At 52.1% G+C, this 27,966-nt stretch overlaps 1 protein-coding gene across 4 annotated transcripts in view; it reads left to right on the top strand.

Moving 5' to 3' along the window:
• Sox13 (SRY-box transcription factor 13) overlaps positions 1 to 27,299 on the top strand; it is a 44,790-nt gene extending 17,491 nt beyond the window's left edge. For 2 of the 4 annotated variants that reach the window (XM_087580132.1, XM_087580133.1), the window contains exons 2-14: positions 16,343 to 16,541; positions 18,837 to 18,948; positions 19,032 to 19,118; positions 19,794 to 19,966; positions 20,473 to 20,541; positions 20,880 to 20,994; positions 22,326 to 22,408; positions 22,555 to 22,717; positions 23,220 to 23,329; positions 23,425 to 23,521; positions 23,890 to 24,033; positions 24,860 to 25,076; positions 25,647 to 27,298. In XM_087580132.1, coding sequence (XP_087436258.1) covers positions 16,344 to 16,541; positions 18,837 to 18,948; positions 19,032 to 19,118; positions 19,794 to 19,966; positions 20,473 to 20,541; positions 20,880 to 20,994; positions 22,326 to 22,408; positions 22,555 to 22,717; positions 23,220 to 23,329; positions 23,425 to 23,521; positions 23,890 to 24,033; positions 24,860 to 25,076; positions 25,647 to 25,920 — 1,842 coding nt within the window. In that variant the 5' untranslated portion in view covers position 16,343 and the 3' untranslated portion in view covers positions 25,921 to 27,298. 4 annotated transcript variants of the gene reach the window in all.
• The last annotated feature ends 667 nt before the right edge of the window (positions 27,300 to 27,966 follow it).

Here is a 27,966-nt window from a genome sequence, read left to right as displayed (position 1 = left end):
GGAATCCGCTGTATCTGTAAGCGACGTATTGTTGGTTTGCTTCCGCCTTTTGGTTGTCTGTTTTGCTCTAGAGGAAGAGCTTGCTTTCATTTCTTGGGGCTGTATATACCTGGAAGGGGTTGCCGGATCGTGTGGGGATTCTGTGTTGTCTTTCTGTTGTCATGCTAGTTTCCAAACCAACCTCACTTTATCTTCCCCGTCCTAGCTGATACTCATTTCCATCTTGAAAACAAAACGAAACAAAAAGCGTCCTTTGGGGACTGAGGAGATGCCTCACTGGGTAAAGGTGCTTGCTGCGCTAGCGTGAGGACTTGATTTCAAGTTCCCGTGCCCTTTAAAACATGCCCTGGGTTGTTGCACGTGTCTGTAACCCCAGGTCTGTGGGGGTGGACAGTGTAGAGACACCGTTCCTGGTGCTTGCTTGGCTACCAGCCTATTTCAAGATGGGGGCCAGAGCAGTCCTGTGCCCCTCATTTGACAGGAAGATAAGTGTAGATAGAGTTGGGGTTTGTCTCTCGATCCTGCAGGAGCTGTCAGCAGGTCACAGAACTCCTCACCTGTTCTCAGCTGGGCTCCATGGCCTGGGGACCCTGCCTGCCAGGCTTGCTGTGAGCCGCCCTAAGCCGGGGACACAGGAGTGGGGCTGTTTGGAGCTCCACGTGATAGCTCTCCTTGGCCGCAGTGAGCTTTAGAGAAGGGTTTCGTCCGCCAGTGTCTGGGTTCAGCCTCTTAGTTGCCGTTGGCTGTGACTTTTGCCTCCTCCTCCTATCTTGTGTCCTCATCGGTAGGAGAGGTGATTGATAGGAACTGTTTCACAGGGGTGATGAATGACACGACAGAGCTGAAGCTGACACTCCACATTGTTAGTCAGTTCCTGTTTCCTGGTTGACAGGCTGCCTGGGCTTAGATCTCCCCAGTGCCCGTTTCTCCTTAACCACTGGTGCCCACCTCCAACAATTCCTCTGAAGAATAAGGAAGTTAACAGGAGTAAAAACCATTTGAATAATGCTGGGTATGAAGTAAACACTCAAGAAAAGTTAGCTGTCGTTGGAGGTCCTCAGCCACACACCAGGGTGACTCAACCTCTCTCTGTAGCTGCCGTCTGCAAACTTGCCTGATTGCCTAATACTCATGGTTTAAAAAAAATGTTTTGGATGTCAGCACTGCAAGTGTCTTCTTGGTGCTGCCTCAAGATCCCTCCCTTGCTCACCAGTCATCTTACCCCTTGGCCTCAGTTTTCACAGAGTGTCGGTGGTTGAAGCCTCACCTGGGGCAGGGCAGACGGCAGGGAATGCTGGCCACTTTGGGGCTGCTTGTTGAATGCTTTTAGATGGAACCTCGGTGATAAGATGGCTGCCTCCTCCTTGCTTCCCCGAGCCTTTGAAAACAAACAGGGCTGGAGAGATGGCTCAGTGGTTAAGAGCACTGACTGTTCTTCCAGAGGTCCTGAGTTCAAATCCCAGCAACCACATGGTGGCTTACAACCATCTGTAATGAAGTCCGATGCCCTTTTCTGGTGTGTCTGAAGACAGCTATAGTGTGCTTATATAATAAATCTTTTAAAAAAGAAGAAGAAGAAGAAGAAGAGGGCTTGGCTTTGGATACAAGACCCAGAGGATAGGAGCTGGATGTAACCGGAAAGCTTCCTTCCTGGAGACTTCATGGTAGTAGGAGGGCACCGTGCAAGCTTTGAAACAGTCCTATCCAGCTATGCTGCCGGCGCACCCCAGCATAACTTAAGGTGCAGTAGTGGCACACATCCCTTGGTGGTAACCAACGGCTCTTTACTGAGATTAAAGATGGCTCAATAAGAGAGAAATCATGACTGTACTAGAAATCTAGATGACTACTGGGGGCTAGTGAAGTCATGGATTTTGAAAGGAAGACTTCCAACCACAACTACACCAGCATAATCCCTAACCCCCCCCCCCCCCCGTTCTAAATATTGATCTCACACTCCCAGACAAGGGAGTTTCCTTATCAAGGAAACTTCTCTCTGCAACAGATGGAGAGCGTTAAAGAAAACTACAGCTGCTCAGAATGCAGACTTGTGAAGCCCAGACCCAGTGGATAGATGATACATTTACAGCTCCTGAACCTAGGGTTCGGGGGTCATTGCAGAAGAGGGGCTGGGAAGATTGGAAGAGCTGGAAGAATAGGAAATGTACTGTAAGGCTGTGTCTCCTGGAGATGTCAGAAACCACACCCACGAAGTCTCTCACCAACACGGCTGCCTCATGCAAGCTGAATAGGGATGACAAACAGGTAGACGTGCTAATGTGGAAGGGCAAAAGCTCTCGAGGCCTCAGCCCCACTCAAAGGACTACAGGCAACCAAAGAATGCTGAGAGCAGGAGAAATCACCTTCCTCAGGACGAGCACACGTGCAGGTGACATCATACAGACTGACCAGGGTGTGATTATTTAGAATGCGTTTGAAAATGGGGTGGGCTGGAGTGGAGAAGCAGGCAGATTTCTGTGATTTTTGAGGCCAGCCTGGTCTATATAGTGAGTTCCAGACTGCTAGGGAGGCCCTGTTGACAAGGGGAGGGGCCGTTTAAAGTAAGAGCTGTCGCCACAGTGTCCAGGAGGACTTTCTACCACATTTGTATTTTCTCCACGGCGCCCATCCTATTAGTAATAGATAAGATAAAGCTAAAAGAACACATTAAACAGAATAGGAAAAAAATGGAGGAGAGAAGAGAAGGGAAGGCCCAGGGCGTAAGAGCGTCTGTTGCTTTTTCAGAGGACCCTGATGCGATTCCCAGCTTTTTACTGTGCTCTGCTGTAACTCTAGTCTCAGGGGACTAGGCACCCTCTTCTGGCCTCTTTGAGTGTCAGGCACACACAGACAGACATACAGGCAAAAGTTAAAGGGGAGGACCCTGGGGTTTCAGCCCACTTTGCACGACTGCAAGCTCACTGTTTCACCTGACACCACCTGGTAGTTTGAAAGAAGACCTAGAGCTCAGTCTGCAGAGTCTGATCTGGGTTACAGGGATCTCTTTCCCAGGCGGCGCCCTTGGCGCCGGCCACTCTTGACAAGTGTCACTAAGACGAAGCCACGTGCTGCCCAGCCCCGACATGATAGAAGGTCTGTGTAGCAAAGATGGAATTCCTCTTGCATGATGGGTAAACACAGCTCATTGGGGATCGTCTCGATCATTCCCCTCTGTGGCCATCCTTTTGTCTCCGTGTTCCCTTTGTTCTTGGGCTTGGCATGTCACTGCCTGGGTTAATGGAATGGCGTTTCACACTGGTGAGCACCAGAGGCAAGCGATGTTTTCTGAGGAGCTGGTGAGTTCTGACAAGTTTCGTCACCCCAGACAGAGAAGATGCAGTAGTTCATGTCCGGTGTGGTGGGTGTGGTGGTTGGTTCAGATAAGCAGGGCCTTCTGTTCACGTGGGCTTCCTTCACGAATCTGTATCCTGCCTGTCCCCACCGTGGGTATCTATCAGATGGCTCGGAGTACTTGTCAGAGAGACGTCAGGTTGTTGGGGATACCAAAAGGACATGTAGGGCACCAGTTCTGTGGGCACACCTGTAACAGCTGCCACGGAGGCAGGAGGATCAAGGCCAGTCTGAGATCCTATCTCAGAAATATCAAGGGCTCTGACCAGAACAGGAAGAGTAAACAGAGAGAGGGAGTATAGGAAGGAAAAGCTAAAATTAAGGGACATTTGAGGAGTAGTTTGGAAGACACTACAGTAGAAGTGTCTTAATACACACACACACACTGGCTGCTCTTCCAGAGGTCCTGAGTTCAATTCCTGCAATCACATGGTAGTTTATAACCATCTGTAATGGGATCTGATGCCCTCTTCTGGTGTGTCTGAAGACAGCTATGGTGTATGCATATATATAAAATTAGTAAATCATACACACGTATACACACACACACACAAAACACACACACTGGCTGCTCTTCTAGAGGTCCTGAGTTCAATTCCTGCAGTCACCTGTAATGGGATCTGATGCCCTCTATGTGTCTGAAGACAGCTATGGTGTATGCATATACATAAAATAAATCATACACACACACACACACACACACACACACGCACACACGCACACACGCACACACACACATCTAAGTGGAATCACCAAGTAATGGAGAGACAAAGCCCCAACTAGAAATCTCTTGCCACCAAATGAAACCTCCAGGGTCAGCAATGGGTTATATCTAGTTGAGTTGCTGGCCAAGAGGCACCATGGAAGCACCCAGACAACCCAGACTACTGCCCAGGCCGCTGGCTGTTGCCCACAGAGGTGAAGCACAGTTTCTGAAGACAACCCCTACACAACCCACTGGCCACAGGGAAGCAGGGCTGGCGCCTGCCTAGAGCCATCACCCTACTGACTCATGTTCACAGAACTGAACGGTACTCTGCACACTATCAGAGGAGAAAGGTAAACACCCGTGCAGGGACAAACCCTTAATCGACAATGGTGACCTGCCCACAAGATACACTGCTGCCGTAGACACACAAGTGTGTGGGAGTAACCAACTATCTGATTAGAATCCATGCTCCACGCTGCTTGGGTAGCACAGTACCTGAGGCTTAGGCCACGGGGAGTCAAGCACTGCTAGTCTGCTAAAGGAACACAGCAAGAAAAGATTCGTAAGGACACCGCTACACTCGCCAGTCAGCGCTTTGGCTGACATCCGGGAAGCTTCTTCCTGCAGTAGACGCAAAATACAGAGACCCACAACTGCCCAGTGTGCAAAGAGTGAGAGCCCTCGGAACACTCAGTCCTAAATGGGATGTCTCCATCAGATTCCCTCCCCTCGGGGTTCAGCGAAGTCTGCAGACGAGGAGGCATAGAGCGAAAGACCCAGTGGGAAGGGAAGACTGACCCCCAAGGAAGCAACGCCTTCTAGACGCAGCAGGACTGATGCACCTATGAACTCAGAGCCTGGCGCATGCAGGGCTCTGCACAGGTCCGTGCCAGATGGGGGCCCAGTGCTGAGAGGGAAGTAGACACAAGACCCCATCCCTAAGCCAGAAGCTGTCTCTAGGTGATAAAACTGCTGGTGAAGGAAAAATTAGTCCTCTTCAAATTAGTCCTACTGAGTGTACAAAGTACCCCTAAGGGTAGGCCTCATGTCCAGTAGTAGATGGCCCACACGAAATGAGCTTACTGGTATTTTTTTTGGAGTGTTTTTTTATTTTTTGGCTCCTTGTTTTCTGCTAAACAAGTTTTGTCCTATTATAGTTTTTTTTTTAATTTTATTATTTATTTTAGATGTCTTCTTTTTTTTTTTTTTTTTTTTTGGTTCTTTTTTTCTTTTTTTCGGAGCTGGGGACCGAACCCAGGGCCTTGCGCTTCCTAGGCAAGCGCTCTACCACTGAGCTAAATCCCCAACCCCTAGATGCCTGTCTTCTAATGAGAAAGAGAGGAGTGGGTTTGGGTGGGTGGGAAGGCAGGGGAAGATCTAGGAGAAGGGCAAATCGATTAGAATAAGTTGTATGAAACAGTTTTTTTTTTCAGTTTAAAAAAAAAGGAAAAATTACAAAAATAATGCAAACCTAAACTCAAAACAGTTAGAGGCTGATGTGCTGTAGCTGACTAACAGAGCTCTTGACAAGCATGCATTAAACCCTGGGTTCCATCCTCGGCTGGGTGTGTGTGTGTGTGGGGATGGGGGATGGACACACCAACGGAAGTTATCTTGAGTAAGGGTGTGAGAGAGAACCAAAGGATGGAAATCTTCTCGGTGGAGGCAGACTTGTATCTTTGCTTGTCTGACCGTCTAAGGATGGCGATGCAGGTTCAGGGAGCAGAGTCATTGTGTTTGGAAAGCCCATCCCAGTCAGCCTGGAGTGCTCTACGGTGGCTGCGTGGCTGTATTTGTTCTCTTTTATCTTTTCATTTTCCTGCAATATCGGGACTGGAACCTCACACCTGCAGGGCCAGTGCTCTACCAGTGAGAGAGAGTGTGCCCGAGAGCTAGCACCCTAGCGCATCACTTGGGAGAGTGCAGGGGTCTTAGGAGTCATGTGCCTGGAGTCTGAAAGGGCCAATTATTCGCCTCACTATTTCAGGAAAGGTCTAGGGAGCCCTTCTTGCTTCTCTTACTGCCCCGTCCCCAACCATGTATGTGGCTAGATTCTTGAAGTGTGTATCACCGTTGTAACCACAAAGGAGGTATTCGATACTTTGTATACAGGAAGAAGCAGAGGGGGTTTTTGTTGTTTTAAAAGGCGATTTCATGTAGCCCAGGGTACCCTGGTACTTCCAATCCTTCAGCTTCACCTCCAAAATGTTCTGTTGAAACAGTCTCCCCTCCCCGCTTCCTCCTCAAAGAGAGTTTATGCAGTCCTGGCTGTCCAGGAACTTGCTCTGTAGATCAGATTATCTTTGAACTCATGGACATCCACCTGCCTCTGCTTTGTGTGTCACCAATTCCCCCCCTCCCCCAATGTCTTGGTTTGTTTGTTTCGTGATTTAATTTTATTTTATGTGCATTGGTGTTAGGGTGTCAGATCCCCTGGAACTGGAGGTACAGATAGTTGTAAACTGCCACATGGGTGCTGGGAATTGAACCCAGGTCTTCTGAACCCAGTTTCTTTTGAATACTTTTTCCTCATCCAAAACTCAGTCAAGAACTGACCTTGTGAACCTTGAACATAGTGGTCAGTTTGTCTTAATTGGGCTAAAACATCGGGGTAGTGGGAGAATGACTGGGCACTAACCAGAGGATGCAAGATGTAGGCTTGGTGTTAATGAGTGACTTCAGACCACCTCTGCCAGGTAGGATGTCCCAGCCCCCGGCTTCTGTAGTGTTCTTTGGAGAAAGAGACTGCAGCATCCTGTAGTGCCAGTGGCTAAGTCGTACTGTAACTGCTTGGATTTTGTTTCTCCTTCCTTTGGCTAATGCCCAGACCTGTTCCTAGTGAGCTTTTGATAAGTTTGACGAGTCTCTGCTGGAAAGGTCTAGAATTCTTCCCTTCCTGGGAGACAAGGATGGCCCAGTCATATTCTTGGTTCCGTTGGAATGAAGCGTTCCTGGAGATGCCATCCACTCTCCAGACAAGATCTCCTGGGGACAATCACAGTGTCAACCCCAGCAGCACCTCAGAGATGTCCCCTCTCTCCCGAGTCTTCCTCTGTATTGACAAATGCTCTGGTGCCTCCGAGGCTGGAAGACCATGTGGCCGTCTCAGGTTCTGACACTGCTCTCCGCCGTGGAGGGCTTGTGCTGCTGAGTACCAGGGAAGAAAGCCCAGAGCAGAGTTGGGTTCCGAGCCAGAGGCACTCACTGGGTGGCCACCACCTTTCCCAGACTCAGGGCAGCTAGCATTTCCACTGAGCCTCCATCTGCCGATGTGGATAGATAGCACTTGGCCAGCCAGTGGGATCTGTCAGTCCTGAGGCTGGAGTATTGGCTGTTCTTAGCCAGCTGAAAGGCTTAAAGCAGCCACAGCTGGATCCCAGCCACCACAGGTCTGCTACAAGAAGCAAGGGGACCATCAGGAAAGGGTTGCCCTCAGCCTGCAGCCAGCCCAGCTCCCAGCCCTGAGTAAACACAGAGATAGGATCGGGTGGAGCCAGGAAGGGTGGCAGGGTGCGGCCTGTGGGAAGAATGGCAGGATGTGGCACGGGGCACCATTCTGGGCACCCACGCCTTGGGACTATTGTTCAGGGCAGCCTGAGGCTCTCAACTCTCTGGGGTTTCGGAGGAAGTGACATTCCCTTTGGGACCAGGGCCTGCCCCACCCGTATTACAGGGGCCTCTTTCCCTGGCGATGCCCTTGGCACCAGTCACTCTTGACAAGTTGGGGGGAAGGGCAGCCACGGAAGTTTGCTATGCCCAGCGGCCCTCCTCGGAGGGTCTGCCCTGCTGTTGGCATCTGTCTTCCTGTGCCCTGCGTCTGAGTCACAGTCATGCGATGATAACTTGAATCTCTCTCTCTCTCTCTGCATCTAGATGTGTGGAGGGGATGGGGACTATGGTTCTGGAAGGAGGAAGGGCTGAGAGTGAAGACTCTTCTTTGATTCCATTTAGCTGGATCTGTTGCCGAGCGATTAGGGAAGGAAGTAGCTGATGGTCGGTTTGGGGTAGAAAGAAGTTGGCAGAGGGTGGGAGTAGGGGTGGGGAAACCTGCTTGAGGGGAGCATGGGGGCATACAGGTGGTGCTTGAGGGGAGCATGGGGGCATACAGGTGGTGCTTGAGGGGAGCATGGGGGCATACAGGTGGTGCTTGAGGAGAGCATGGGGGCATACAGGTGGTGCTCTGCCCTTTGTCATCTTGGAGGGGCTTCTCCACCCCTTTATCCAGACACTGGATTCAAAGTCCCAGGCACCAGTTCAGAAACTCAAGGGGAGAAGGTAGCTGAAGCCCCCTTCTCTTCGGGGATGGCACCCTTTAAGGATGCTGAGTGAAATAAAGTTAAAGAGAAGGAGTGTGGAAGACCTATGAGGTGGGCTCCCTAAGAGAGAAGGGGGTGTAGAGGAGGCATACGTTTTAACTTCTTGTTAGTGGAAGATCTGACTGTAGTTCTGAAGTAGGGCGATCCCAACAAGCACAGAAACTTAACATCTCTAGGCCTCGGTATCTCCACTTATTTAAAAAAAAAGAAGAAGAAGAAGAAGAAGAAGAAGAAGAAGAAGAAGAAGAAGAAGAAGAAGAAGAAGAAGAAGAAGAAGAAGAAGAAGAAGTATGCTGGACAAGAGGGAAGGCCACAGATAACACAGGAGAACTTCTTGATGAGCTGCCTCTGGTTGGTGGGTCCTGACTAGGACTTGGGGTTAGGGTAGAACTGGAGGTCCAAACCCATAGTTGTCTCTGGTGCACTTTGGGCTTTGGGGCAGATGGAAAGAGGAAAATCCCCCAGAGAAAGTGTGCCTTGCACTTTGCAAGGAGGGAGTTAAGAAAGCCGATGGGGTCTTTAGCCCCTGGAAAAGAAGGGGCTTAAAGGAGGCTCTTACCTACCAGGTCTTTAAGAAAGCATTTATTGCCTCAGGGGAGAAAGCAAAAGGAGGGAGAGAGCTTGCTCTGCTGCTGGTGGGTGTTCCTCAAGCAGGGGAAGGACGGGGCCCAGCATCAGTCTCTTGGGCTCCAGGCGCTGTGGTAGGACCTGAGGCTACAAGGATAAGTGCAACAGGTGCATTTCTACCCAGTCTTGGTTGGGTTCCCAGGCTGTGGTGGAAGTCAGAAACATCAGGCACTCCAAGCCATCGCCGCCAGCTGTGATTAGTCCTTTGAAGACCACATTCAAGGTGCCCTGAGAGTGTAAAATGGGCACATTCGAAAGGTTACCGCTTCATCCTGGGTTCTCTTACTCCCGTTGAGCTGAAGGGGAAGCAGGCTTGAGGAAGTTATTTGCCCAAGACGATGGCACAGCAGTTGCTATCCAGAATTCGAGCATAGATACACCAGGTCTGTGTGACTCAGAGACATTTCTGTCATCCGCCTGACTCAGCACATGGAGCTGTTTACGTACAGGTACAGGATGCTAGCCCTGTGTTATTTCACCCACATAGACTCTGTGAGGTGTGGGTAACTGTCCCGTCTGCAGGAGAGGAGACAGGCAAAGAGGTCACGTTCACACAGGTCAGCCGAGATCAGACAAAAATGACAGACTCTAAAGGCTAGCCCCGATGCCGTGCTTGGGACACCTCCCTTTTCACCAGGGCAGGTAGGGAACCTTGCTTCTTTCAAGGCAAGGCAGTGATGGGTAGACTGAAAGGTAGGTAGGTGGTCCAGGACTCTGTTTCCCAGAGGTACAGCCCGGAGAGGTGCACCCATGGTCTGTCTGGCTCCTAGGCCCTGGTTATTCCTCTTAAGCAAGCTCAGAGCAGACCCTGAGCCCTGCCCCTACCTGCGGTGAGTCAGGTGCCTCTGAGCATGGATGTGCCCTGATGTGGGCAAGAGCATCTGGTAGGTTTACCTGAGGGCACCAGGTTGAGGTGGCGGGGCTCACAACTCCAACCAAACCTGCCTGATGTCACTAGGAGACATTCCCTTAGTTTACCAGTGCCTCGCTGGGAGTCCCAAGATGCCACTTCCTCACATCAGATAACCCCGAGGATGGGCTGAAGGTACTGGGTGGGCATGGGAGAACTGGAAAAGGGCTTTAATGGTAGGAGAAGGCCTGAGGGGCATGCTGGGACCCATGTACATGGTGCTGTCTCTTAGTAGATAGATGGATGGATGAATGGTGGACGGACAGACAGATAAAGATCGGCTGTGCTGCTCCGTGGTAGAGTACGCACTAGCCTGGTGAGGTCCTGGGTACACCCTCCATGGAAACCCCAAACAAACAAAATGATAAAAGCAATCAGATAGACTCTTGGGTGCTGAGGCAGGTGGATCTTGAGTTCAGCCTGGCCTACACAGTTAGGCCCTGTCTCAGGGAAAGATTTAAAAAAGAAAAGAGGTGAAGTGAATGTCTTGTCTAGTGGTAGGAAAATGGCTCAGAGATTAAGCGTGGTTACTGTTCTTGCAGAGGACAAGCAAGCAGGTGGCTTACAACCACTCAGAATTCCAGCTCCAGGGAATTCTACGCCTCTACCTTCGTTTATGAGTGCACACACACATACGGGGCATATGTAATTAAAAATAAAATAGACCTTTAAAAGATGTAAAAGAGGGCTGGAGAGATGGCTCAGCGGTGAAGAGCACCCGACTGCTCTCCCAGAGGTCCTGAGTTCAATTCCCAGCAACCACATGGTGGCTCACAACCATCTGTAATGGGACCTGATGCCCTCTTCTGGTGAGTCTGAAGACAGCTACAGTGTACTCATATATAATAAATGAATAAATCTTAAAAACAAAAAAACAAAAAAAAACAAAAAAAAAAGATGTAAAAGAGGAACAAGAAGAGAGAACGTCTTATCTAACCTAACCCATCGGTTTGGACCCACAACCGATTATGAACAGAATAGTGCACCTGCGAGCCAAATTTTGGGACCCTTGGTGTGTTCGACATGGCACATTCCTACTACCCACACTGGCTGCATTGCCAGGGCTCAGTAGCCAAATGTAGCCCCAGTGGGGCTGGTTCTGGGCAGTCAGGACAGGCAGTGGACTCTTCTGCCTCCCCCTCAGTGGGGTGGATGGATGGGCAGCACATCCAGTGGGACAGCATTTGGCCTCGGGCGTTCATCTGAGCGTGCTGTCTGGCAGCCGTGGCTGTGATTGCTTGGGCTGAGGTAGGAGTTGGAAGCCCAGAGGCTGGGCCTAATGAAGAAGAAAAACCCTTGGGACCCAAGGCTGGCCAGAGGAGGCGACCTGGTGGCAGCCAGTGGGTGTGGGACAGAGGTGGCTGAGAGCCGAGGGATCAGAAGCCCACAGGCCTTCATTGTGCGCCTGTCACACTTCCTCTGGCTTTATTGCTTTTGTCCAACACCCTATTGTCTGGTTTCCTTTTGTCCCAGCTTTCAGCACCGCTGCCTTTTATTTTCCAGCCAGCCTGGTTGTTTTCATTTCTTTTGTCTGAAGTTCCTGAGAGGAAGGTTTTATTTTCAGTGGTTTGATTAATTCACAGCTTGAGCCCGGGTTTGTTTGTTATGTAATTGCTGCCCTCAGCTCCAGGATAATACCCCGCCCCCACTCCTGCCCCCTGCGGGGCCTGGCTCCCAGCCCCTCCCCAGCCGGATGGGCTTTGCTGCCTGCTTTCTGCAGGTTCTTCTGGCACCCCCAGGACCCCTGGGCCAAGCTGGACTGGGGTCTCTTTTTCTCTCCAGGTGAGACGGGGACCAATGAGGATCCACTAGCCTGCAGTCTCTCCTGGCACCTCGCTCTCAGAAAGTGGGTGGGGGGAGTCTGCTGAGGTCCAGTCTGTGGGATACAATCAAATTAAATACACAGGCGCCAATTATAATATTCCTGTAACTATTCTTAAAACGCCGTATGTGTTCTGTCGTATACAAAGCTGTAACATTGTATGATTCAGTACACAGTGCCAGTGTGGTTGGTGTAATCTATAGACTGCAGTATACCCTGTACGGGATTGATGCGATATACAAATGCGGTAGTCCCTTTATTTTCAATCTGCTGCGATCTGAAAGTATAAATGGGAAATTTTAGACGTAAATAATTCATAACGGGTTTTTTTGGTCGTTGCCGTCGTCTCTCTTTAAATGTGTTTATTGTGCGTGTGAGAGGGAGGAGGTATTTGTGTGTGGTGTGTATGGCAGTCAGATTGACAGTTCTGGAGTGGTTCTTACAGGCTACAGTTTTGTAGGTTCCAGGGAATGAACTCTGAGTCTTCTCGTTGGCCTAGTTTTGGAGTTTTTAAAACAGTCTCTCTAGGCCCAGGCTGTCCCTTAACTTGTTCTGTAGCCAAGAAGGATGGCCTCAAACTTGTGACCCTCCTGCCTCTCGACCTCCAGAGGACGACAGGTGTGTACCACCATATCCAGTTTTTGTGGTTGTTTATTGAGATACAGTGTCTCTGTGTAGCCCTGGCTCTCCTGGAACTCATTCTGTAGACCAGGCTTGCCTTGAACTCAGAAACCTGCCTCAGAAGTGCTGGGATTAAAGCCATGTGCCATCATCCGGCTCATATTTGGTTTTGGCACACCCAGTGTGGTATGGTGCTGGGGATGGAGTCTATAACTTTGTATGTGCTAGGCAAACACTCTACCCCCAAATTACACTCCATCGATGTAGAATTTTAAACAGCATACTCTTCTCAGTAGCATTATGAAGTCTGGAACCTTCTGGGCTGTGGGTCATCCTTGCTCCAGTGTATCCACACTGTCCTAGCCGCATCCCCTTGATCAGCTGTTGTAGTTGGTGGTGCTAGTGTAGCCTCTGTATTCAGTCTACTCCTGGCTCACTCAACAGTGGCCCCAGCCTGCAGTCTCAGGAATGCTAGCATCCCAGCACCTGACTGGACAGGTGAAAGGTGAGGCTAGAGCGATGGCTCATGAATTAAAAACACTTGTCTTGCAGAGGATCTGGGTTTAGTTCTCAGCACCTACATGGTGGCTCATACCTCCTGTAGCTCCACTTAAGGGTATCTGATGCCGGGGTTGGGGATTTAGCTCCCCAATCCCGGGGATTTTAGAGCGCTTTAAGGCCCTGGGTTCAGTCCCCAGCTCCGAAAAAAAGAAAAAAGAAAAAAGAAAAAAAGAAAGAGTATCTGATGCCTTCTCTGGCTTACACGGGCACATGCATGTGCACAGACAATTCACTCGGGCATACATACATACACATAAGAAGTGAGAGTTCTCAACACAGGGAAGAATTGTTTGCTAAAGTTGATAAAACCCAATGAGAAGACATTGACTGTGGGATCGTGAAAAAGAAAAAGGATTTTGTCGTTTTTGCAAAAAAAAATTATATTTATTTATTTAATATGTGTGAGTGCACCATCTCTCTCTTCAAACACAGCAGAAGAGGCATCAGATCTCATTACAGATGGTTGTGAGCCACCATGTTGTACTGGGATTTGAACTCAGGACCTCTGGAAGAGCAGTCAGTGCTCTAAACCGCTGAGCCATCTCTCCAGCCCATCCGTGATTTTGTCATTTTTGCTGCAACTCATTGCAAGTGAACAGCGTTGGTATGACAATGACTTGTTAAGCTGGGAGTAACATGGCTATAGGAATCTGCCGAGGTGGGGGTAGGGGATGTACCCATAGGCTGTGGTACCAGTGTGTCACACAGCCTCTCCTGTTTAAGGGTCTCCTACTGCATCTGATGGTTGCCCTATGCCTGCCCTGAGACTGAATTCCTATGCATCTAAGTCCATTTCTTTTCTACCATTGCAGAGACTGGGAAAACAATTGCCTTCTAGCTGTGTCACCCCACAGCAGGAGGCCACAGGAACACCAGTCAGCTAATAAGCTAATCAACTCAATCTTCCAATAACCACACACACACACACACACACACACACACACACACACACACACACCCCTCTCCCAGTGATGACATTAATCCATTTGTGAAGGCAGAGGGTTTCTGAACCAATCACTTCCAATGATGCCTCACCTCCCAACATTTTTGCAAGAGGCCAAGTCCTTGTGTGCCACTGGAGCCCAGAGCACACCTCTGAGTGTTTGCCCGGGGACTGGAGAGGATGGGCAGCTACTGCCCTGGCCTTTCACTCGACACCGTCAAGGAAACTAGTCTGCAAAGTTCGGCTGATGCTCGTCCTCTGGTGATGTTAAGCAGTCATGTGATAGGAGAGGAGGCAACTTTGCAGGAGAGTCTACTAAGAGCATTGCAAGTTGGGCATAGTATGGCACAGGCCTGTGATCCCAGCACTTGAGTTCAAGGCCATCCTCAGGTACATACTAACCTGGCTCTCTGAGACCCTGTCTTAGAAAGCAGACAATTGTAAAAACCCAAGGGGTAGGGACTGGTAAGATGGCCTGGTGGTTAGGAGCACTAGCTGCCCTTTCAGAGGGCCTAGATTAAGTTCCCAGCACCCATAGGTGGCTCACAACCATCGTAAACTCATGTTCTAGGGGGTCCAATGTCCTGCTCTGGGCTCTGAGGTTACCAGGTATAAATGTGGTACACATATTTACATATAGGCAAAGTGCTCATACATTTAAAATAAATATTTAAAAAATAATATTTCTGGAGGAAAAATACAGCTAAGGAACTACAGAGATGGCTTAGAGTGCTTGCTGCTCTACGGGGACCAGAGGTCGGTTCCCAGCACCCACATCCGTTGGTGTAGCAGTTCCCAATTAACTCTACTCAAATTGTGCTGGCAGTGGCTCCTCACCTACCCGCCCCAGTGTTCTTGAGTTCTCGAATAAAAGACAGGCAGGCAGGCAGGCAGGCAGGCAGGCAGGCAGGCAGGCAGACAGACAGACAGACAGACAGACACACACACACACACACACACACACACACACACACACACACAGAGCCTTATGTTCTAATGCCTTAAACAGCTCAATGGTTGGGCCACTTCCAACCTCCACATGGCTAACACACTCCCTCCGGCATTCCAGAGTTATTATTTACTTAAAACCTGTATTCATCTTGGCTGCCCCCGACCCAGACCTGCAGCCATCTTGGGCTGAGTTCCCCAGCACCCAAATGACATCTATGCTCTCTGTCCAGCACACCTCAAGCATGGCTTCTACTCCTTCCCTGGCATGGCAGCTATCTCCCTGCTCCTTCCTTAGTTCCACGCCCTGGAATCCTGAAGTCCTACCTCTGTCTTCCTGCCCAACCATTGGCAACTTTCTTTACCAGTCAAAACCAACTGGGGGGCGGGGGCAGGGTCCCTTGGGGTCTTACATGCTGATGGTGGCTCATTGCCACCTTAACTCCTCCATCTTTAGGAGAGCTGATGCCTTCCTGTAGCCTCTCTTGGCATCCACCAGCACATATCCAGGCACAAAACACATAATTAAAAAAAAAAAAAAGAATAAATCTTTAAACACGAAGAAGAAAACTCCTCACCAAATTCCCAAGCCTGGCATTACGAGTGTCAGTACCCGCAGGGCAGACTCCTAGAGAGCAGAACAGGGTGCCATTGGTCTGTAATTTTACGATTAGGCATGTGATGTACAGATATGGGTAAACATAAGAAATATTTCGCTATGACTTGTCCCTGCAATGAGAAGCAGCAGCAGCAGCTGGCTGTAGGTTTGTCATCGAGTGTATGCTTAGCTGGCATGGGGTCCTAGGTTTGATCCTCAAGTCTATTTAAAAAAAAATAACTGTCTTGTTATTGGGGAGATAGTTCTTGGCTTTCTTTCGGTCAAGTTGGGAACTAAGTAAGGTGAGCTGTGCCATGTGTATAAGGGCTCCTGCCGATTCTAGCCACGTTGGTCATTGGACTGGAAGTTCAAACTCCTTATTTGGGATAGGGTCTCACTGTGTAGCTCTGGCTATCCTGGAACTCACCCTGGAGACCAGGCTGGCCTCCAACTCACACACATCTGCCTGCCTCTGCTTCCCAACTGCTGGGACCCAACTGTGGGCCACACCTAGCCTTCAAATTCAGACTCTTACAATGCTGACTCTCGGTCTTATCCTGTGGTAGCTAGATCCAGTACATATGTTGACACACATAAAGTGCTCAGTTCTCTTGGGTTTGGAAGCAGCCAGTTAGCCCACTCTGACTTCCTCTGATGAGCCCGTGAGCTCAGTAGACAGAACATTGCAAGAAACGGTGAACTGAAGGTGCAGCTCAGCTGGGTTCACTTTGCCATGTGCGAGGCCCTGGCACTGCAAAAGAAAAAGGAGAAAGCAGGTTTTAAAGTAGGCTTGTGTAGGCGTACGCATCTTTGAGCGGTGCCAGGAGGTGCTTGGGTTGGGGAAACAGGGTGGAGGTGCTGCCTGGTGGGCAGGGTGGGTTCATAACTGGGCCATAGACCTCATTCACTCAGTGTCTTCTGTCCCTCCTTTCTCAGGATGTCCGTGCGGAGCCCCGTCTCTGTGCAGCTGGCCCCAGACAGCGCTAGCACCATGGTGAACTGCACCGTCAAGTCTGAGGAGAAGAAGGAGCCTTGCCACGAAGCTCCCCAAGGCACAGCCACTGCAGTGGAGCCCCAGCCTGGAGACCCAGCCCTGGCCTCTCAGGATGCCACCAACTCCAAAGCCCCTGCTCAGGTGCCTAGCACTTTCTAGGGACCCCAGGGGTCATCGTCCCCACTCTACCTTTGTGGCTTCACTACCGAGGCCAACCCACCCTTTCCAACAGGCCTGCGTGCTCTTGCCTACTTTGTGTGTTCTCAGAGGCCACAGTCCATATACCTGGTGACCAGCTGGGGATAAGATAAGATACACAGGACCTGGGAAGGATAGTCTCATTAAGTTGGAGAAAAATTACTGCTCTCAGATGGAGATTTCCTTAAGATGAGGGAGCTAGAGTTGGAGAGATGATTCAGTGGGTAAAGTGCTTGCTGCACAAACATGAGCATGGACCTTTGGATTCCCAGAACCCTTGTGAAAGCCAGGAAAGTGTGGCAGCTACCTGGAGGCGGAGATTGGGAGTCCCTGGAACAAGAGACCGGGAACAGTGAAAGACCTGCCTCAGTAAATAAATGACAGGTGCTTGTCAAATGTGGGCCTACACACACACACACACACACACACACACACACACACACACACACACACACCAGCTGCCTCAGTAAATAAATGACAGGTGCTTGTCAAATGTGGGCCTACACACACACACACACACACACACACACACACCAGCTGCCTCAGTAAATAAATGACAGGTGCTTGTCAAATGTGGGCCTACACACACACACACACACACAGAGAGAGAGAGAGAGAGCGAGAGAGAGAGCTGCACCTACCTGCACACACATGTGCCCACACTCATGGGCTCATGGGAACACACACAGGAAAGGGAACTGAAATGGATGGTAGGGATTCTGCAGGTCTTCTGCCATACAGAAAATTTAACTTGATAACGATAAAGAGGAACTCAATTTGGAAGAGTGGGGACGGTCAGGGAACGCGTCCTAGAGGACTCAGGGCCTTGGGCATCAGGAGGCTTGAGGTCGAGGTCCTAGTTAGATGAGATGTGGGAATTTGCTGTTGCTTCTGCGGTGGCTGTGGCTGTGGTGCCACTGCTGTGCCGGCCTCCTCCTCTTCCTCCTCCTCCTCTTCCTCCTCCTCCTCCTCCTGTTTTTGGTTTGGTGTTGTTGTTGTTGTTGTTGTTGTTGCTGTTGTTGTTGTTGAGACAGGGTCTCTCTTATGACCAGGCTGGCTAGGAACTCTCAGAGATTCACCTGCCTCTGCCCTTTGAGCATGTCTGGTTGAATGCTTCTCTTTTAGATTTGTCTTTATTTACTTACTGTATTTATACTTTCCAGGCTTAATTATTTGATACGTATACGTTTTTTTGCCTGTATGTGTTTAAGTGTGCCACGTGCGTGTCTGGGGCCACAGAGGTCAGAAGAGAGAGTCAGATCCCCTGGAATGGAGTGGTTGTGAGCCGCCGTGTGGGCACAGGGAACTGAAGCTGGGTTCTCTGCAAGAGCAACAAATACTCTTAATCGCTGAGCTACCTCTTCGGCCCCGAATATTTTTTGGTTTGGTTTGTTCTTTTGGTATCTGTGTAGGGGTTTGTGCACGTTGAGTGGAGTTGCCCTCAGAGACCAGAAGAGGGTGTTGGATCTTCCAGAGCCGGCTGTGGGTGCTAGGAACTCAGGTCCTCTGCAAGAACTGCTAAGGCATTGCTCAGGCTCCGGGGATCACTTAGGGAAGGCACAGTGGGTGCCTATAAGCAGGTAGCCTGCTGGAGAAGCACGTGGGTTTGTAATAACACCCAGCTGAGGGTGAGCTCTGTATTAGCTCCTTTTCTAGTGCTGGGACAGATGTCTGAAGAGCTCAAAGAAGGATTTATTGGTCACGGTTCGAGGCTATACATTGTGGGGAAGATACATATATATAATGGCCAGGAGCTTGAGGCAACTGGCCACGGTGTGTTTGTAGTCTGAAAGGGGGCAGGTAAAACAGTTCAGGGTCCTACATTCAGAGTTGAGTGTCCAGTGCCACAAGGTCCCCTTGTCAGTTAAACCACCCTCATAGAAAATCCTATCGGTGTGTTTCCATGGTGATTCCAGACCCATCATTGGTCACTCCCAACGTATCGGCCTCTTTCAGATAACTTTAGTACATGGATCCCAGAGGCAGCCCTGACTTTCAGAGTTGTCAGGGGCTTGTGTGAGATCCAACCCCCTGTGAGCCACCCAGCCTGGAGCGAAACGCAGGTCTCTTGTTGTCCCCAAGCCCCTGTTCATGTCACTGTGTCATTTATCAGGTACTATGAGCAGGGACCGGAGTGCCTCAGGGTCCCTCGGAAAGGACATCTTTGTGGTGATCAGCCCTCGTACTGTGTGCTCCCCTTTCTTGGGAGCGGCAGTGATAATTCAGTGTATCTTACAGGACTGTGCCTCACCACAGAGCAGTGGGTCCCCAGACCCCAAGAGACCAGCAGCTTCCGAGGCTGCTTCGGGAAGCCAGGAGCGGCTGGACTTCAACCGCAACTTACAGGAAGGTAGGATACCCGTCCGGTCAGGGGTGAGGTCTAGGCTGGTCTCTGCTGGGCCCTCACCCTGCTCTTTCCTGCCATTCTTCCAGTTGTTCCAGCCATTGAGAAGCTGCTGTCCAGTGACTGGAAGGAGAGGTTTCTGGGAAGAAGCTCTGTGGAAGCTAAGGATGTCAAAGGTGCGTACAGGCCTGCGTACAGAGGGCAGGGAGAACATCTCAGGGCCTTCCCCTTCTGGTCTCGTCGTGCATTCTGAGACGCTAGGGCAGCACCTCATGCCCCCCATCTTCGCTCCCACCTGGTTCTGAGGGTCATCACCATGCCTCCCCTTGTAGTCTCTAAGCAGTAGTTTGGACCATCCCCAGGTTGGGGAGGCCTCACTGGAAGCGGATCCCTGGGATGGATCTAGGCTCTCATTCAGGGACTAGAGGTTCCTCATCCAGCCTTTCAGCTCTTCATCTGCCTTGTGAGCTGACAGTTTGTACTCACTGTCGGGAGTGGAGGCTTCCAGGACCTACTGCCAGCTGCTGCTTTCCTCAGTGTTTTCCAGAGACATCCTGAGTATAAACGGTCCCAAGTTCAGCTGTTGGGACTAAACTGCCACATCAGACAGCCAGGTCGAGAGGGAAGGGAGGGACATGAGCAGACATTGCCGGATACTAGCCAAACAAATTTCCACACATTAGCACGTTCAGCCTCAAACTAGCCCCATGACGTGACTGTCATTGTGGCAATCAATAAATTTAAAAACAAAAACAAAAAACCCCCTGAAGTACAGAGAGGCTAGCAGGATCCTGGGATAGAGCAGTTGAACTAACAAGGACTCCCAATGGCGGCATATCTCTGTGGAGCAGGGACCCAAGAGAGCCTGGCTGAGAAGGAGCTCCAGCTTCTGGTCATGATCCATCAGCTCTCCGCCCTTCGGGACCAGCTCCTTACGGCCCACTCTGAGCAGAAGAACATGGCTGCCATGCTGTTTGAGAAACAGCAGCAGCAGATGGAACTGGCCAGGCAGCAGCAGGAGCAGGTGAGCCTGGGTGGGGGCTGCGGAGTCCTCCGTGAGGGAGGGTGGCTGCCGACAAGAGAAGACCAGGTTCTGAGAACTGGGACTTGGCTCTGTCCCCTGACACCAGGCTCTGTCCCCTGGTGCTCTACTCTGTCCTCTGACACCAGGCTCTGTCCCCTGACACCAGGCTCTGTCCCCTGGTGCTCTACTCTGTCCCCTTGTCCTCTGCTCTGTCCCCTGACACCAGGCTCTGTCCCCTGGTGCTCTACTCTGTCCCCTGGTGCTCTGCTCTGTCCCCTGGTGCTCTGCTCTGTCCCCTGGTGCTCTATTCTGTCCCCTGGCACTTGGCTGTGTCCCCCTGGTGCTCTGCTCTGTCCCCTGGCACTCTGCTCTGTCCCCTGGCACTCTGCTCTGTCCCCTTGCTCTCTACTGGCTTCCTGAGGAAGTCAGGGGTAAGCTGGGACAGGCACCCGAGGAGGGCCAGGGCCGTCGTCCCTGATTCCCCTGTCAACTCCATGCCTCACCAGATCGCCAAGCAACAGCAGCAGCTGATTCAGCAGCAGCACAAGATCAACCTCCTCCAGCAGCAGATCCAGGTGATGATGGCAGGGCCACAGGCCGAGGATGGCACTTGTCTGGGGATGTTGATGTCCCTCCTCAACCCCCTGGGCTTGATGAAGATACTTTTGCTCTAAGTCCCTCCGATTCTATTGTCCTGTTCTTAGAGGGTGACCCAGGATGTCTCCCCCTGGTCCCCGTTGAGACTTAAGGACAAGGAGATGGGTACCACAGATATGGTAGACAGAGCCTTTGGAAAATTGTCCCTACTCTGTGCCCTCTTTGTACCCACCCCACCCGAGCCCTGGGCTGACCCAGCTGGACAGCTTTTCTGGTGTCCGGTCCGTGGACTCACGGGGGGTCTCTTTGCCTTCAGCAGGTTAACATGCCTTATGTCATGATCCCGGCCTTTCCCTCAAGTCACCAGCCTTTGCCTGTCACTCCTGACTCCCAGCTGGCTTTGCCCATTCAGCCCATTCCCTGCAAGCCAGGTGAGTGGGACAGGGAAGGGCCACCACAGAGGCAGCTTTCTTGAGATGAGAGACGGAGCCCAGAGCCACTCTTCACACGTTAGTTTACACTGTGGCCTTTCCGGGTCACGGTTCAAGGTCTGTCCCGTGGAAGAGTAAGTCCTTTCTGAACTCAGGCGGGAGACTGGAAAAGGAAGAGTGCACCACAAAGCAGAGACTGAGGAGAGAGGGAAATTGGGGAGGCTCCCTGATGGGGTGGCGCTTGACAGTTGGTTCCTGGAGAAGGGGGGTAGGATCGGGAGGGAGAAGCTGGAACTGGGGCGTGAGGCTCAGGGGAAAGGACAGGGATCTTGGGGTCTGTGGAGGATTGGAGCATGGGGTCTGGGAAGTGGGTGCGCTGGAACACTTGGGCAGGGAGTGTGTTCTCTCTGGCTGTGCGGGATGGGAATGAAGGTGACTCATGGGATGATCCCAGTGAGTTCTGGTGACAGTGCCCTCAAACAGAGTTGGGACAGGGCGGACATGCTGACACCACAACGGGATAGGTAACAGTGAAGACTACTCTAGCCAACCCCCTGTCCCACAAGCCCGAGACATGGAGAACGGGCTCTCAGCCACAGAGCCAACATGGCTTGCCAGCCTGGGTTCATCATCAGCACAGTATTCTCCATCTTGCTATCCCGTCTCCACCCTGGCTGGGACAAAGTGCCCTGAGACACCCCCTCGGAGCCCTTACTGACTCCTGCCGTGCAGCTGGTGGTTTACACACTGTTTATCTCTGCTGCACCCCGCCCCCTGATTCTAAGCCTACTGAGAAAGTAGAGGGGGAGAGAGAACTGTATAGGCCAAAGGATAGGTCATGGAGTCTAGACCTGGGTTCAAATACTGGTGCTGCCATTTGATGGGTTTGTGGGCAGCCCGCTGAGTTTACAAGGTCTGTTTGCCTTACCCATTAGGATGTGTAGAGAACCCCAACTAATACACCTGTAAAACGAGTCGCCTTGAATACCCCTTACATACCATGCGCTTTATCATAGAAGGAAAGCACAGGAGGCACTCCTCCCAACACAGTAGCTTTACCCCTGCACACAGTGGGTACAAGATCCGAGGGTGCCGTTCCTTGTACAGGAAGCTCTATAGAGTGGGTTGGAAGGGCAGGCATGGCCATCAGCCTGCAGAGGACATAGGGAAGAGGGGATAGATAGATGATCCCAGGCTGCCTTAGCCTGATGAGAACAGGGCAGCTTGGGCCACCCCTGCCCACCTGCTTGTGGTACCAGGACCTGTCACTCAGGACCCTGATATTCTGGGCTCACCCGGGACTTCGCCCTTTGCCGATTTCCTTTCCACAGTGGAGTACCCACTGCAGCTGCTGCACAGCCCGCCTGCCCCCGTGGTGAAGAGGCCTGGGGTGGCCACCCACCACCCCCTGCAGGTACTCCCCTGCCCACTGTTGCCCGGGACCCCCTCCCTTGCGGAGCCACTGCCCCTCTTGGCTCACTCTCCTCAAGTCCTGTCTGTCCCGCTATAGGCGTGGTCTTCCTTGTCTGTTTCTCATTCCCCGTCTTTCTGGGTCCGCAGGAGCCCCCACAACCACTGAACCTCACAGCCAAGCCCAAGGTCTCTGAGCTACCCAACACCTCCAGCTCTCCCAGCCTGAAGATGAACAGTTGTGGGCCTCGCCCCTCCAGCCATGGGGCTCCCACAAGGGATCTGCAGTCCAGCCCCCCGAACCTGCCTCTGGGTGAGCCTTCCCATCCGTCCTCAACTAAGACAAGGACCGTGGTTGAGTTAGATGCCACTGTGGGCGCGGCCCCTCCCTTTCTCAGTTCCAGTTTGGGGTTTTAAACATTTCTAAGGTACCCCATCACAAAGCTCCACCCCAGCCTCTGCTCTAAGAAAGCATTTCTGAAAGCCAGGGATGAGGCTTGCTCAGAGGAGGCCTCCTTCCCCTGACCATTCTTTCTCCAGGATCAGAGTAGACAGCACAGGGTCAGGCCACTGAGCTGCACATCTGGGAGTGTTGCTTCATCCCCAGCCCCTTGGGCAAGCTGCAGCAGTCAGTCCTGCTCGGAGGATGAAGAGGAGGAGGGGGAGGAAGGGGAGGAGGGGAGGAGCAGTGGAGATGGGCAGGGACTGCACCACCACAAGGAGCCCCTAGGTGCGATGTGGCAGGAAGCATGAATGTGTGGACTGCTCCTGGGACAAAACCCTCAGGTGCCCCGCACTTTACTTTGTTCCCTCAGGCTTCCTTGGGGAAGGGGACGCTGTCACCAAAGCCATCCAGGATGCTCGGCAACTGCTACACAGCCACAGTGGGGCCTTGGAAAACTCCCCCAGTGCCCCATTCCGAAAGGTATGGGCTACTCTTCCCAGAGGACAGGGGCAGGTGGTGGAAGAGGAAGACACAGGAAGCACTGATCATCACCACATTGTCTCTGTCCCCCGCAGGACCTCATCAGCCTGGACTCCTCCCCAGCCAAGGAGCGGCTGGAGGAGAACTGTGTGCATCCCCTGGAGGAAGCCATGCTGGGCTGTGACGTGGATGGTGAGGGCTCTGTCGAGGGGCGGGTACCACTTAACACTGCATCCGCCTCTGATCCCTTCCCTCCCTCCCTCCTTTCTCAGGTCCTTCCTAGCATGTGTCTCCATTCCCTGGTGTGGTGTCTTGTAACGACTCTGTAGAGCCCTGCAATTCTGGATCGCTTCTGTGCCTGCTCCCTGGCTGTGTCGGTCCTCTGCTTACTGGCGGCTTTTGCCTTCCTCCTCATCTTCCTCCTGCCTTGCTAGTCCTGACCTGACTTCTGTATGAGCCTCATCAGTGCCTCCTGATGGCCATGCCAGGGATATCTCTGCCAGCCCCAGGGCTATTGCCTGCCTGACTCTGCCTGCCTGACTCTACCTCCCGTCCTCCAGGCTCTCGCCATTTCTCCGAGTCTCGGAACAGCAGCCACATCAAGAGACCCATGAATGCCTTCATGGTGTGGGCCAAGGATGAGCGGAGGAAAATTCTTCAAGCCTTCCCAGATATGCATAACTCCAGCATCAGCAAGATCCTTGGTAAGGGGGTGGTCTGCAGCTCAGGGGCTTGAGTCCAGGGGACAGAGTTCTGGGGACAGTAGGACTGGGTCTCAGGAGCCGGCTGGGTCTATTTGGGGCTTGCATGCCTTATTGAACTCTGGAAGAGTCTTACAGGGTGTAGCAGTTGAGATGTTCTGGGCATCTGGATCCTAGGACCTTGTACCAGAGCAGGGCTCTTCCAGTTGTCCTTCCTTTGTAAGGAGTTTGTGTGTCCCTTATAAGCCCCGAACACCCACTGCCTCTTACCTGTGCTGTGTCAGTAAATGGGAGACTGGCATTTTGGACCATCAGTACAAAGACTTTTTGTCTGAGACTGAGGAGGGGGCAGGGCCAACAAGACTGAGTAAGGGTGGTGTTTTTAGTGGCTGAGTCCCCTCCAGGAACCATGGGGGTTTCTTGTCTGGAGCACCGAGGTTCTGTTTCGGCTTTGCCATGTCGGCAGTGCAGCCTAGGGCCTGGCACGTGCTAGGCAGATGATGCTCTGCCACTCAACTGCACCTCACATTGACACGGGACACTTGGTGGCCTGGAGCGGCTGCTCTTTCATGAATGCCCTTGGGACAGAGAGCTCTCAGGGGTGCTGAGTTGTTTGACATGAGGGTGGTACAGACTACCTGCCATTGCCAGCCCCATCCATTCCCTGGCCCAGCATCCAGGGAGCGAAGCGTCTTGATGAGTGCTTCTGTCTGTATCCCCTTTGATCCTAATTGAGGACCAGGGTCCAATCAGGGCTCCTAGCCAAGACCTGGGACCTAGGGGGACCCTTGAGAGTCTAACCCTTCGTTCTTGCCTGGTACTGGATCAGGTTCTCGCTGGAAGTCCATGACCAACCAGGAGAAGCAGCCGTACTACGAGGAGCAGGCCCGTCTGAGCCGACAGCACCTGGAGAAATATCCCGACTACAAGTACAAGCCAAGGCCTAAACGCACCTGTGTCGTGGAGGGCCGGCGGCTGCGAGTGGGCGAGTACAAAGCCCTGATGAGGACACGGCGCCAGGGTGCTCGCCAAAGCTACGCCATCCCGTGAGCAGGCCCTCCCTGGTGGCCAGAGGCAGCTTTGTGGCTGCTGTGAGAGACTGGGCTCATGTGTGTGACTGGTCTTGGTGTATGGCTGCCAGCAAGGATATGGGTGCCGATTTGTGTGTCCCGTGTGTCATGTGTGTGATCCCTGGTGGATAATGACTGTCTGTGAGACTGTGGTGACTGGGGGTTGGGTGTGAGACCTAGACTGTGGGGTACCTGCTGCCTGACATAGGCAGAGCAGATTCAGACCACAGATAGTCATCCCGTAAGAAGGTCCCTTATTTGACTACGGCAGGCACTAGAGTGGAGTTCTGTAGATATAGACAATGACACCAAAATGAGATAATATTCCCGTGCCACCGTCCAACATACCCTTGGCCCTGAGTCTTCCGGCTATAGCTGACAGCGAGTTTGGCCATCAGGAAGCACACACAGGGACCAGCGTAGGCCGGTTACCCAGTCGGGACTATGGTTGAACCGTGTACCTGTGAGGCCTGGAGAACAGCTAGTGGGGAGGGCCGGGAGGGCTCGTGGGTACATCTGTAATCTCGACTTTTCTCTGCCTCTCAGCCCGCAGGCTGGCCAGGCACAGGTGAGCTCAGATATCCTGTTCCCTCGGGCAGCAGGCATGCCCTTGGCACGTCCACTGGTGGAGCACTATGACCCCCAGGGCCTGGACCCCAACATGCCTGTCATCATCAATACCTGCAGTCTCCGGGAGGAAGGGGAGGGCACAGATGACAGGCACTCGGTGGCCGATGGAGAGATGTACCGGTACAGCGAGGATGAGGACTCAGAGGGTGACGAGAAGAGTGAGGAGGAGCTGGTGGTACTCACAGACTGATCCTCAGCTAGCTGGGCCTGGCCCGTCACCGCTGGGGGAAGAGAACTTGTTCCCAACCCGACAGGCACAGCCAGCCTTCCTGAACTATGTTGGTACTTGGACTTTGGGCGTGCCCAGGTAATGGGTGAAACCGCGTTTGTAGATACATTCCCCAGGCGGGGCTCCTCCTCTTCATCACACCTCCAGGCACATCTGAGGAGCCAACGGCCTGGCTGGGTGGGATTCACGTGGCTGTGGTGAACCAAGCTGGCTGAGGGTTTTAGCCCTTGGGGCGAATGGCCTGGGACCACTGGGTGTATACCCTCCTGTATGTCCACCCACTCGAGGGGATGGCAGGGATATACCTGTCCCCTTAAGGTCACATGCTTTGTTTCCATTTTGTCTCGGCCCAAACCAGCCATGGTGGGACAATATGTCTGCCCTAGAAGCTCCCAGGTCACCCCTGTGTCACCTGGGTTACTCTGTACTCTGTGCAGTCTGGCTGTCCCGTCTTTGTCTTCCAAGTCCACGTGCCTCTGGCTGCTGTGTGTCTGTGCGCAGCTCACGTTGTCATCCCTCCACTCTTGGCGGAAGGTATTTGCTGGGTGGTCACTGTGAGCCAGGCGTGCTGGTGAGATCCGTGATGTGTATCTTAATGCTTCTCTGGGGGCTTCTTCTGTGTTCCTTTGTCCCCAAAATGCTACCTCTTTGTCAGTCTGGTGTCTCAGGTTCTGTGTATTTTCTTTCCATGTGCATTTTCTCTCTTCCTTTGTCTGTCCCTGCTCCCTCCCACCACACCTGCTGTATCTTCTGGGTGTTTGTAGGGCCCAGCCTGCCCCGGGACTGGCAGTTTCCTGACCCCATGACCCCTTTCCTCCCTTCTGACTTTGCCAGTCAGTTCCCATGGAGCCATTTTTAGCTCCTGGGACCGTGAGAGCGTGCCTAGGCCTCCAAGGGGCTCTGCCCCAATTCCCAATCTGTGTCCCCAGGCATGGGGGTCTTTTGTCAGTGACAGCCCTGCAGAGGGGACTCCATGGCAGCTGGTCTCCATCCCTTCTTCATGAGCTTAGGGTGGGTTCTTCCCTCCCCCACCTCGTCCTGGGGAATGGGCTCCACTCGTTATAAATAAGCTTTCTGGTTGTGTACCAAGAAAATCAAAGACCATCAGCACCCAGCTTCAAAGATCTGGAGCTGCCCTGGGTCAGGGAAATGATCCCAAACCCCACATGGCCGGGCGCCTCCCTCCCCACCTCTGTTGACCCTATTTCTCTCCAGACTGTTTCTTTTTATGACTGTAAACATAGATAGTGCTTTATTTTGTTACTAAGAAGATAATGATGAATAACTTAACCAGCATATTTGTTTTCTGATGGTGTAATAAAGACCGACCATTTCAGAACGTGCTCTTGCTCTGCTGGGAGGCTGGCCTGACCACATTCCCAAGGCTGGCACCAGCCGGTCGCTGCTGCCCCCTGGTGGTAGCATGTGGGAGTGTCAGGCAAAGTGTCTAAAAGAAATGGCTCTGACAAGCGGGGAGAACATAGGGCTTGTGAAGGCCACATTGCTGAGGGAGGCACTGTAGCAGCCTGGAGGAATGGGCTCAGCTCTCCCCCTTTGGGAGAGGAAGCCACTTGAATCCAGTGAGAGTTGTGGGCTCATCCGGCAAGAGGGTTCTCACACAAACACCCAGGAACTCTCGTGGGCTCCCTGCCTTTCAGGACTCCATGACCTTACACTGGAATGGGGATTTCAAAGGCATAGTTGTGAAAGGATCGTCGCTGGAGACAGGGCTGGAGGAAAGGACAGAATTCCTCAAAATTAATAGGGTTCTCTAAGACAGGTCTTGGTTAAATTCATACCATCAGCATGGTGTGGGAGAAAACAAACTGAGCTTGTGAAAGAAATGGGGCAGATTAACAAAGGTGGCATGTGTCCCTGAGGAGGGGGGCGATGGGGCGGTATATGTTCCTCACAGGCACAGTCCGAGGTGTGCCGGTCCAGTCCAAACCCCTTCTTTAGGAAAGGCTGCTGCATCATCTGGAGGGGGCCGGAGTCAGCCTTTGAGAA

The sequence above is a fragment of the Rattus norvegicus genome, chromosome 13 (genome assembly GCF_021556685.1).
Source record: "Rattus norvegicus strain SHRSP/BbbUtx chromosome 13, alternate assembly SHRSP_T2T, whole genome shotgun sequence".
Lineage (NCBI taxonomy): Eukaryota > Metazoa > Chordata > Mammalia > Rodentia > Muridae > Rattus > Rattus norvegicus.
The sequence above is the reverse complement of the archived record's forward strand: the minus strand, read 5'-3'. Positions and strand labels throughout refer to the sequence as shown.